This window comes from Aquarana catesbeiana, linkage group LG02 (genome assembly GCF_042186555.1).
Source record: "Aquarana catesbeiana isolate 2022-GZ linkage group LG02, ASM4218655v1, whole genome shotgun sequence".
Lineage (NCBI taxonomy): Eukaryota > Metazoa > Chordata > Amphibia > Anura > Ranidae > Aquarana > Aquarana catesbeiana.
This window is the reverse complement of record NC_133325.1, coordinates 338,421,217-338,433,828: the sequence shown is the minus strand read 5'-3', so window position 1 is coordinate 338,433,828 and position 12,612 is coordinate 338,421,217. Positions and strand designations below refer to the sequence as shown.

The following is a 12,612-nucleotide window of genomic DNA, read 5'->3' as shown; positions in this document are numbered from 1 at the left end:
TGTGGCATTCCAAACTTCTTCTGATAGGAGATGTCTTAATTTGGCACATATGCCTGAGACGGCCATTAAGCTCTAGGAAAGGGCCTGTTCCTGTGACTCATCAAAGGTCAGTAATACCATTGTCTCCCCAGCCCTGGGCAAATCACAGCAGTGAAAGCAATGGAATGTCTGAAGATACAATGGTCACACTTGATGGTGAATGATGGCTATAGGTTTTAGTGCAAAGTAAAAGTAACCCTTAAAAGCCATTTATAATAGTGTATTATGTGTGCTAAGATTTTCTAGAAAATGTTGACGCCCACATACTGTTGGCCTATGATCACCTCTGAACCTCTTAGCATTGCCTTTTGCAAAGATGGCCATACACGGTGCAGAGTTGTTTTCTGCAACTACATGTTACAGGAAAGAAATTCGCATGATCCCCCCATGAACACAGACAGTGTTGACACAGTAATCAGCAACTGTCTTCTCCCGGCAGGGGAAGCCAGTGATTATAGTTAGCAGCTGCTAATGATAATCGCAAAAGAATCCGGCAGGCTGGTTGTACCCAAATTGATCAACCGCCTTTTTACATTCAGCCTGCCCATTAATGGTTCGAATCTGGGCCGGATCCTGCTGAACCAGCCAAGATTTGAACCACTTTTGGCCGGCCTAAGGGTCCTTTCACACAGGCGGTCCGCCCAGCGCACTCCACTTCATGGTCTTCACCTGCCCATTTTCATCTGATCCGATCCACCATATGGAAGAAAAATAGGGTCACCATCCATCTGGATTTCACAGACAGGATCGGATCGGAAAGCAGTGGGTGTCAGCAGACATGTCACCACTGACATCCACCGCTCCATAGGAGTGAATAGAGGCTAAGATCAGGTCCGCCTGAAAAACTGACATGCAGACCTGATCGGAAAGCCGTGTGAAAGTGGCCTAAGAATGTTAAGACACAATAATTAAATTATATAAGATGTATATAGGGTCCTTTCACATGGGCTTGTACACTTGCTCAGCGGGGGAAATCTATACGCTGATCCCCACTGAGCAGGCAGATAACAGGTCCATCTCCGCTCACCGTGCTGAGATGGACCTGTCAGATCCTCACTCTCCTCTATGGGGAGATTGGATAAAAATAGACCGCCTGTCCACTTTCATCCAATCCGCCAGATGGATGGAAAATAGGGTCACCATCCGTCTGGATTTTATGGACAGGGTCGGATAGCAGCGGGTGTGAGCAGACATGTCACCGCTGGCATCCTCCCCTCCATAGATGTGAATGGACGCTCCGATCAAGTCTGCCTGAAAAACTGACAGGCAGACCTGATCAGAAAGCTTGTGTGAAAGGGGTCCAAGTGTTTAAATGCAGCAATTGATCCTACAAGTACTCCTTAAATGGAAGCCTCCATATGAGGGCTACATATTAAACTCTGCATCTGATATCAAACTCACTACCATCAGCAGGATAGTGGCAGAGTCTATCAGATGGGGTACATGCATTCAGTTTTCCAGGAACCAGATCTTGGGGAGGTTCTGGAAAATCTACCTTCATCTCCCAAATTAATATATTAAAATATAAGTTGCTTAAAAGTTTCAACACCTTGTGGGGTCTAAAGGAATACAGCTTCATGTACCTTGGTGTTAAAGAAAACCTGTCATGAGAAAAATATGTTGGCTGTCATTGACTACTTTATGAAAATGCTAGTGGCATGGCATGAAGATCCTTTGACATTAATATCTTCAGTGGAACTATTCAAAATGTGAGAAGTCAGAATCTTGAACATCTATGCCAGGAATCTTCAAACTACGACCATCTGTTGCAGAACTACACATCCCATGAGGCATTGTAAAACTGACATTCACAGACATGACTAGGCATGATGGGAATTGTAGTTCCTGAGCAACTGGAGGGCTGTAGTTTGAAGACCCCTGATCTATGCGTAGTAAACCATCAGCTTATCTTTCAACGTTTAACTGAGCAAGCTAAAAATTGAAGGTGGTTGGCTGTCATGCACAAATGATCTATATCCTGGCTGCCCCAGTTTTATGAAACTGTCCGCCCTTTAAGTCACTAAATACAAAACATGTATTGAGATGGGGGAAGTATGACAACCATGTCCTGCATATAGAGATGAAGACTGACAGTTATATGCTGCATGAGTGTTCAGGGTTTGTGACTCCACTATTGAAGCCAGGCAACCTGCATTTAAAAAAAAAATAAATAAAAATATATAAGCACAATAGCAGCTGCAGGACCCGATTTCTCTAGAACTCCCAGCCCCTACCCACCTTTAAGCAATCCCTGAAAACGCACTTTCAGGGAAGCCTACCCCACCTCCATCAGATCCTCCACCTCAATTAAGATTGCAAGCTCAACAAGCAGGGCCCTCCTGTATTATTGAACACAATTTATATAATCGCCAACAGTTTGCGCAGAGCTTTACAATATTAGGGCAGACAATACAGCTACCCTACAGGAGGAATCAGAGGGCCCTGCTCGTTAGAGCTTATAATCTAACTATTGTAATTGTACTGCCCCCCCCCCCCCCCCTCTACATTGCAAACTGCTGGCACTATATAAATCCTGAATATTATGCCAAGTGTGCTTCAAATTTGATAGATAACCATTTTTGTTTTCTTTTATACTTACATGGGTCATAATTCCAAGTAGACTGATCTCAGACTAACATTCATTCTTTCAGACAAGATGACTCTCCAACCTAGAAACAAAGGGTTAATGAAAGCCATACGATGCTTGTAGCTTTTACAGCAGCTGCACGTAAACATCTGTAATGATTACTTTTACTAGCTCTAGGTTACGCAGTGTTGTAAGAAACAATATGCAACAGATTAGTATTGCGCAACTTTTCAGGCGATATCAGCTAAAGGCATTTTCATAAGCAGCCATAACAAAAGGCTGGAAACGCCTTGCACAGGAAGGTTTTCACATTTCAAGACTAAGCACATCACCTAAAGGCATTTTCAGAATGCATATACAGCACATCTGATAAGTGTCATGGTACACTTATAGAACATTACTTTAAAAACGCAGGCAAGATAAGCTGCAAAACCCCCTAACCTTTTGTTAAATTGTCAGACAGAGAAAAGTGAAATTGTTTGCAGCGCAGACATAGCCCCGGGGGTGATGCCGCATCTGCTGTATGTGGCCCTTCAAGACTTTAGGCCACACAAGTCTCTGCCTCAGCAGTTACATAGCTGAATCTGGGATCTTGATAATTGCAGCTTTCATCTTTATCTACTGCTGCCTGGCCATGCCCTGAAAGCAGACTACAGATTAGTCATGGTGTACCTTTTCAGTTTAGCATGTTGCAATATTTACAGTCATGTTAAATCAAATCCTAAACTAATGAAGAAACACGGAGCCCTAAAGCAAACACCTCCCCTGCTGTAAAAACTGGATACCACATTAACCGAGAATGAATATATATATAAACAATTTATAAATATTTTTTTTATGTTAGGCAATCACAGGGTTGTTAATTAAAACATCCCTTTTGCTTTAAATATATTAGTTGCCACAGTAGGGGGCATCAGAGGGCTAATTCTTCACATTTAATTTACTACCAACATGCAAACCCACTACTGTTGCAACTAAGGGTTAAACTCCTTTGTTCAGGATTTGGCTTCAGCCCCTCCTTTCTTCCTCCCCATATAACAATGGCCTCCACGTGACAGGACACTGCTTGCAGACAGATCCACACAAAAAAAAAAAAAAATCTGACTTACAATTTCTACCCCAAACCCCTTAATATTAGATATGCTGAAGTCACAGAAGCACACATGTTTATGTATGGTTTTAGCTGGTGCATAAAAACCACATCCCCTCCCCTTGCTTAGATGTACAAAGTGGTTACTGTGTTTATTATAGAATATAAAATTATATTAAGTTGCTTCAAGAATTACAGCCAATGGCAAAAATCATACATGCAGTAGTAAAACCTTTAAAATTTTGAATTGCACCCACAACTGTTCAATATATTGTACACTTCAGTGATTGCATTCTACAGGTATACTAAATTTCATACAGAGGTGTGGATGGGGGGGGGGGGGGGGTAACTTTCAAGCCAGGAGGTATACCACACCCAGCTTTAAAAAAAAGCCAATACTACTATTTCTAATGTAACATTACAAGAAAATTTAAATTTAAATACAAGCAGTACCGTCATTGTCACCATGGTCAGCGATGCGCCAATAATTTTTGGTAGTATCAAAAAAAAAAAAAAAAAATCCCACAGTAAGCTGAGCTCCCATTGTGCTAACCAGAATTTTCTTCCAGTGCCATGACTTGTCAGGCAACAATATAAAAATACAAGAACCAGAGAATGTTTTAAACTTTTTATTTGCATATTGAAAAAAATTGTGCATTCCAATAATTCAAATCATTTTTGAACAAATAAAATGGCACTCGATTTGACTGCATTTTACAGCTCGCCGGACCTTGGTGCAGCTTTCCCTTCAAAATCACCACGTGTTCATTTGTGTAGCTCCATTCACGGTCTCCTTTTATCATGCACGGTCTTTCATGCCACCAGAACCAAAGCCAGCCAGACAGGCAGATGGAAAGGCAACGCCTTCGTTCAGTGTTCAGTAGTTCTTTTTAAAATTTTTAAATTTTTTTTTTTTAATCTTTTCTGTTTGGTGGAACGGGGCAGCATAGTAAACGATTTCCAACCGCTTTGTATCTTAGTTATTTCTTACAAAGTTAAACAGCTAAAAGAAGAAAAAATAAGAAGGCAATGCTTGTGGAATGTACAGTGCATATTGGGAGGGGGGGGTGTGTGATGGGTTTCATTAGGAATCAGGCGCTTGTTTCTCTTGTTCAATCGCTGAAAAAAAAGGTAAAAAGAGGAAAAAATTAGTTTAAGTGGAAACAGAAAAAAAATAAAATAAACAAAAAAAAAAAAATATTGAAGATAAAAGCAAAAATAGAAGCAAAGTGAAAATAAAAAAAATAAAAAAAAAAAAAAAAAAAAGTCATTGTCATAAAAGTCATTCATCTGTTGATCATGAGGATGCTAATACAATCTTAATACTTACTTTCTTTAGAAGGAAGTGGGTTTTTCTCTTGCGTTTCTGTCTTCTTCAGCTTGGTCTTATCGAATTTCTCAATCTCAGCCATATCTGGTTTGTCAGACATTTTGTAGGTTGATCTGCACAAAAGGAAAAAAAAAAAAAAAAAAAAAAAAAAAAAAAAATTATAGCGCCACCATCCTTGCATTGCAAAAAAGTGTCACTTCATATAAAAGTACCTGCCACGCCCTCACCTCACTTAATTGCCCCATTTAGCCCAGCATTTCTGATTTTAGCATTAGCTGCTCATTAGCTAGATTAGCAATACAATACACAATTTCAAAGCAATCTGGTAAAAAAAAAAAAAATATATATATATAGCTGGCATCTTTCCTGCATGAGCAGGCTGCCTTTCTTTAGGAACCCAGGGAGCCGCTGATCAATAATCTGGAAGCATGCCAGCAGCCATGGGCACATAGCATATGTTAATGAGGGTGCAGCATGGCGGGGCAGCAGTCCTTTGCTGGCAGATGAAGTCATGCATTCTTCTTTTCTTACAAAGAGCTGCAGCTCCAATCCAAGGAACCTTAACCACCGCCCAAGTCTGCTCCAGCCCCCGCTCTTTTCAGGCTCCCTTTTACAAAAAGAACCCCCATTTCTCACATCTAACCCCCAATTTCAAACAGCAAACCATGCTGGCATGAGCAGAAAGAGCCTCTGCTTTTAGGATCACAGTTTCAAGACAATTCAAATAAGCATAACTGCATACCCTTCTATAGAGAATATATATATATTTTTTTTAATATAGCAATTGCCAATGCTTTGCTGCCAAAATCTAAAGCCTAGCTAATGAAAGCAGTACAGATAACATTGAAATTTACATGCAAATACAGATCTAAATCCTCCAGCACAATGACAAAGGGAGCTCACAGCTGCTAAGCAAATGCCCTCTGATTAGTGCCAGGCTGCTGGCTAATAACAGGCAATAAACTGATTTACAGCTAGCAACAAAAGAACACATTATAATGGAAAATTCCAAATCAGTAGGGAGCGACTTACCAAGCTATGCAACGCACACACAAGAAACAGAACCAGTCCTCCAAGATGTAGCCTTGAGTGTGAAAGGGATGAGCTGTCCCTGCTTTTATATAACCTCCCCTATGCAAAGCAGCTATTGACATCATCGCTGACTGTTAACACTTCACTTCCCCATAGTCTCTCCCCACTCCCTTACAGGCTTCAACAAGAAAATATTTCACATTGTTACTTTTTTGGTGCATAATTATTGCATCCACTGATTTTTTTTTAAGGTTTTTATAAACCGACAGCAGCTAATGTCCATATGTAGCTGAACTCTAGTCTCATTGTCAATATTTAACTATAAGTAGATTATCCTTGGTGCTGCATTTCGTTTATTCTATTATTCTATTCGGATTATTTTATTTTGATTATGCTGATGAATAAATGCATGCATCCTGTCGGTCTTGAACTTGTGTGAACGGGCAAAAATCATTATTTTATTTGTTACCCTCTTTTTTTAACAAATGTTGCATCCATCCTGCAGTTACAGAAAAGGGAAGTAGACATTCCACTTCTTGTTCCCCTCTTGCACATACTGCTTGCAATTTGGGACATTCGGCCTAAAAGACTGTTTAAGGCCCCCCCTTTCCCAGTTTGTATCTGGCAGAGATTACTGATGGATCCCACATGGGGTTCTTTGGAAAACTGAATTGAGCCTGGCTCACATTTTTTCCTGGGCAGATTGCTCCAGCATCGACAGGGTTAATCGATGCAACCGCTATATGAAGATGTGTGGTAAAGAAGTACAGGAAATGTGTTTCCTGTTCTCATATTAGCGAGGTTGCGCATGCAGACTTGCATATTAATTTCTACTTAATGGATTTTTGCAAACATATAAGTCCATATCTGCCGAGTGCCCAAAAATCAACCATGGCATTATGGAACATAGCGAAAAGCATGAAAGCAGTTTCCTCAGAATGAGCGTTTAATAGGCCTACAGGCTAAGGTGACATTCATCTTCTCATACAGGCGTGGTCCCTGAGTAGGATGCTAGCAGTGTCTGGCTAGCGGTTAGCGTCTCATAGTGGGAACTGATTAGTTTTCATTTGCTAAATTATTTTCCAAGTAAGGTAATGCAGATTTGAATAGATCATTTGCCACCTTCCTCTTGAATACTTCCTCTGCACACCACCCCACAGAGAACAGAACAAGGTTCCCTTTAATGCTGATGACACTATGGATGAGTCCATCTCTGTAGAATAGGGGAACTAAGTCATGACTGCGTATTATGCCATGGTACTTTGTGAAATCATGCTAGCAGGCCCCTGACAAGACCCCATGATATTACTGTGCGTAGGATTTACTGACAATAGGCTTGCTATCATTTATAGAAACATTGGCTATGCGTAGGCAGGCTGGTGCTGCTTATGTTCACAAGTACAATGTTATTTCTTGCATATTGCTTTTGAACAGATGTGTACCAGAGCGGTACCATGATGTAGCAATAGGGGTTACATCATTCGCAGCAGGGGGAACCAAGGGCCCACTCTAGGACGCCAGCATACCTAGAACATCTCAGGATTTGACTCAGATCTTTATATGTATCCTGATTCAGTGTTCATGCTGCAGATCTTAGGATTAGCATTTTAAGAACCTGATTTTTATTTCAGACTTTACTTTGACTCTACGTGGAGCTTGTATGTTCATGTTTCAGCCCTCATTCACACTGAAAACAGCTTTAAAACCATTCAACTTCATCTGAGCTTGCACGATTTCCAAGCCGCATTTCAGTCCAGCTTCCGAGGCGACTTGAAAGACATCTGTGCGGGTTCATGCACAGATGTCTATTGAAGTCGCCAAAAGTGCAGGAACTACTTTTGGAAATCAGTGCGGCGCAGCAAAGTTGGCGTTGCACCAATTGGGACGCTCCTATTGCCGGCAAGAGGCTCCAATTTGACATGCGATTTGACCTGTTCATTCACGCTGATGTGAACAGGGGCTAAGGGAAGGCTTCCTCCAGGTGCTGCAAATTCCTCCCACAATTAAAAAAACATTTAGGGCTCTAAGACCCCTTTCACACTGGGGCAGTTTACAGGCGTTTTTAACGCTAGAAATAGCACCTGAAAACTGCCTCACCTGCCAACCCAGTGTGAAAGCCCGAGTGCTTTCACATTTGGACGGTGCTCTTGCAGGACATTAGAAGAAGTCCTACATGCAGCATCTTTGGGGCGGTTTAGGAGCGGTGTATATAGCGCTCCCAGATTGCCCCTGCCCATTGGAATTATTGGGCACCACTTCAGAAGCGCTGCAACACGGGCGTTTTTAACCCCTTCTTGGAGGTTAAAAGCACTCTGCTAACGGTAGAGTGGCACTTTACCGTTAACCCTCGGCGCCTGCAGTGTGAAAGCAGCCTTACACACTGGCTGGCTGAGCCTAATCAGTATATGCCTCGTTCACACAGGTGTACAATAGCATACACCAGTGTTTCTCAACTCCAGTCCTTAAGGTGCCCCAGCAGGCCATGTTTTCAGGATTTCCCTCAGATGAAACAGCTGTGGTAATTACTAAGGCACCTATGGAAAATAATGGAAAGCCTGAAAACATGACCGGTTGGGGCACCTTGAGGACTGGAGTTGAGAAACACTGGCATACACCCATGCAAGGGCCATGTTTACCCTTATGGTGATGCTCACGTGTTTTGTGCATCCTTGTGCAGACGGGTCCTATTCATTTCACTTGGGATACTGTGACTGCATGCTGCTCCCAATTTGAAAGCCGTGCGGGTGCATGGTCCTGAATACACACTGCATTCAGCACTGGGGACCCAAATGGCTGTCAAATTTGGAGCAGTGACTGTGTCCTGCAGTAAGACTGAAATGAATGGGACTGCCTGAATGGGGATGCATGGAACACCTGTGCAGGCAAACACAGCCCTCACATGGGCATACACTACCTGTGAATGAGGCCTAATTATCTGTGTATTACTCTGCCAGTGAAGCCCAGGTGCAAAATACAGCCTTTCATTGACATGAATGGCTGTGCACCTTTTGTACTTATGTATACAGAAATGTTATCACTGATGGTATGGGCAAATGCAGAAAGAGAACATATTCTCTATCGTGTTTATGATAGCACCGCTGTATACAAAAGTACAGTGGTGCACAGCCATCCATGTCAATGACAGGCTGTACGCTGCACTTGGACTGCCCAGGTGGAAGAATACATTGGGAATTACACAGAACAGGCTCATCCATCCCATGTGCAAGATCCCTTAGGGCAGGGGTGCCCAACCTGTGGAAGAGCGAGGGCCACTTAGGTGAGTTGGTAACTGGTCGTGGGCCACAAAGAACTATGGGGTTTTACCGCCACAAATGTAAATGAGCCAGTACTGTCCTGAGCCCTCTGTAAGGCTGCTTTCACACTGATGCACTACTGTTTTTCAGCACTGCGTGTGTAGCGCAGTGCACCTGCAACTTTCCTGTGGGTTAGCTGCCCTTTGCCATAGACTTCTATTCAGTGTGGCGCTGCCCCCTCTATCCATGCCAACCCCCTATATGAATAATGGATAGATTCATGCATAGCATGAATCTATCCACTGCCACCGCGGCCAACCCCTATTCATGTGTCCGGCCCCTTTCAGGACACTGGGTGCCTGAATTACAACAGCGTTTTTTTTTTTTTTTTAAGCACCTGATTAAAGCCATAGGCTCTAATAGGCTTCAAAATAGGATGGGCTCGGAGCTGCAGATCTGCATGTGCTGCACATGCAGATCAGTGTAAAAGCACTTTTTGATTTATCAGTGCTAATATGCCCATTGCAAAGGGCAGTGTATGTGATATTTAATACACTGACCTTTTCATCTGTCAGCTTCTGCTGGCATCGCTCTCCAGGCTGCTAGAAAGTCCCAGGCAAATTGCACTTGATATCACTTCGCCTCAGACAGAAGCTGGCGGTACTGAGGAAGCATAAGCTTATGCGGCTTCTGCTTCCTCCGCTGCCATTGATCCCAATCTGGGCTTGCTGACCAAGGCCACAGATAAGGCAGTACAATCAGCCCTCCTGGCTGGCAGGCCCCATCAGTTCAAAGAGGGGGGCCCGGTGGCTGCCAAGCAGGAGGGTCAGCTCTACTGCCTTATTACCGACTCTTATGGCTTACCCTAGTACAGGGGGATCTGTATCTTTGCCTCCCACACCCATGTGCATTTTAGCGAAAATATAATTTGATATTTTTGGAAGGGGGGGCCCTGTCAGGTAGGCTGTATGGGGCCCCCTGATTTCTAACAACAGCTCTGTTGCTGACCCACTGGGATTGTTTTGATTGGTTCAAAGGACAAGTCAGACTATCTCAAAGTCGGAGCAAAATCTTATCCTGTTCATTCAAGTCAGATGGAAGTAGGACCAATGTAGGACCGATGTTGCAGGGCAAAGTAGGGTGACAGTTGTACAACAGACGTGTTGTACCAGTGTGAACCCGGCCTATGGCTCGGTTCATATCACATCTGACTCGCAGGCAGTTCATGACACCCCCAGATTGGTTTGCATATTGCAGTACGAACTGTCAATTCGGACAGGAATCGGACACCCATGCGATCTGATTCTGGTGCAGACCAAAAAAAGGGTCCTACACGACTTTGGTCCGAATGCGATGCAAATTCAGCCATACAATCTGTATGGCTGAATTTGCATCGTACAGACATTGCATGTGATTTGGACAGCAGTGCGGTGCGAATCACATGCAATGTCTGACATCGCACCAATGTGAACTGAGCCTTAGCCTTGGTTCATATTAATGCTACTTTGAAATCGTGCTACTTAACATGGAGTAGCACGATTTCAAAGTAGCAGGTCAGCGCGATTTCAGGTGCTACTTGGCTGACATCTGTGCCACTTCTTCCACAGCTGTCTATTAAAGTTGCACCCGAAATCGCCAAAAGTAGTGCAGGAACTACTTTTGCAAACTGGTGCGATGCCGCGAAGTCAGCGTTGCACCGATTGGAACAGTGTCATAACCAGCAATAGGCTACGGCTTGTCATGCGATTTGACCTGTCAAATCGCATAACAAATCACTCCAATGGGAACGAGGGCTTAAGCCGGGTTCACACTGGTACGACACGGCAGTCGTACCACTTTGGATCCCAACTTTGCCCTGTGACTTGAAGTCCGACATGTGTCCGACTTCAATGAACAGGGTTCCGACTTTGATCCCCGCCAATACCAGGCACTGTGTCTGATATGAATCTTTAGGGGGAACTCCACGCACAATGTAAAAAAAAAAACAGCATGGGTTTCCCCTCAGGGAGCATACCAGTCCCTTCGATCTGGTATGGAGTTTCAGGGGAACCTCCAGGCCGAAAAAACTGTGTCGGTGTCCCCCCAGAATCCATACCAGACCCCTATCTGAGCACACAGCCCGGCAGATCAGGAAAGGGGGTGGGGATGAGCAAGCAGCCCCCTCCCTCCTGAACCGTACCAGGCTGCATGCCCTCAACATGGTGGGGTGGGTGCTTTGGGGCAGGGGGGGCCTGCGTCCCCCACCCCAAAGCACCTTATCCCCATGTTGATGAGGACAAGGGCCTCTTCCCGACAACCCTGGCCGTTGGTTGTGGGGGTCTGCGGGCGGGGGGCTTATCGGAATCTGGAAGCCCCCTTTAACAAGGGGGCCCCCAGATTCTGGCCCCCCACCCTTTTTGAAAGGGGTCTAAATCTAAGGGTAGATTTTGTCTCATTTCCGAAGTTCAACTTTAAAAAAAACACATGATGTAGGGAAGGAAGGTCACCATAAAATATATATTAAATGCATCCACAGTTTTTATTTGTAATATTTTTGATTGCTGACTTAATACTCGTTCAGGGTACATTTTTAGGACTAGACAGAATCATCTGTATCAGTCACTGTTGTTAGAAGAAGGTCATAATCAAATTTCCCTTGCACAATAATAGGTAGGTTTACAAAAACTGGTGCACACAGAATCTGGTGCAGCTGTGCATAGTAATCAATTAGCTTCTAGGTTTGAGGCCAGGTTCACACTGGTACGACAAACGCTCCTACATTGGGAGCTTATGCCGCATGACGTGTGCAAATCAATGATTCCCTATAAGAGCCGTCTTAACTGGTCCGACACAAGTTAGTCCGACTTTGAAAATGTTCCCTGCACTACTTTTGTCTGACTTTGATCCTACTTCAGCCCATTGAATATCACTGAAGTTGGATCAAAGTCGGATCGCCATCCTAACTGATCCGACTTTGGGATGCGACTTGTGGTCTGATGAGCTTGAAGGGGAACTCCATGCCAAATAAAAAAAAAAACACGACATGGGTTCCCCCTCCAAGAGCATACCAGGCCCTCCGGTCTGGTATGGATTTTAAGGGTAACCCCAACTCCGAAAAAATGGCATGCCCCCCTCAAAATCCATGCCAGACCCTTATCCAAGCACACAGCCTGGGACCCTGTGCCATCCCTACCCCAAAGCACCTTGTCCCTATGTTGATAAGGACAAGGGCCTCTTCCCGACAACCCTGGCCGTTGGTTGCCAGGGTCTGCAGGCAGGGAGCTTATCGGAATCAGGAAGC

At 43.9% G+C, this 12,612-nt stretch overlaps 1 protein-coding gene across 1 annotated transcript; it reads right to left on the bottom strand.

Moving 5' to 3' along the window:
- Positions 1-4,332: 4,332 nt before the first annotated feature.
- On the bottom strand, positions 4,333-6,229 carry TMSB4X (thymosin beta 4 X-linked). Its single transcript, XM_073614859.1, has 3 exons — positions 6,079-6,229; positions 5,047-5,159; positions 4,333-4,835 (listed from the first exon to the last, which is right to left on the bottom strand). The coding sequence occupies exons 2-3, from the start codon at positions 5,144-5,146 to the stop codon at positions 4,801-4,803; spliced, it is 135 nt and encodes a 44-aa protein (XP_073470960.1). The 5' UTR covers positions 5,147-5,159; positions 6,079-6,229; the 3' UTR covers positions 4,333-4,800.
- Between the last annotated feature and the right edge of the window lie 6,383 nt (positions 6,230-12,612).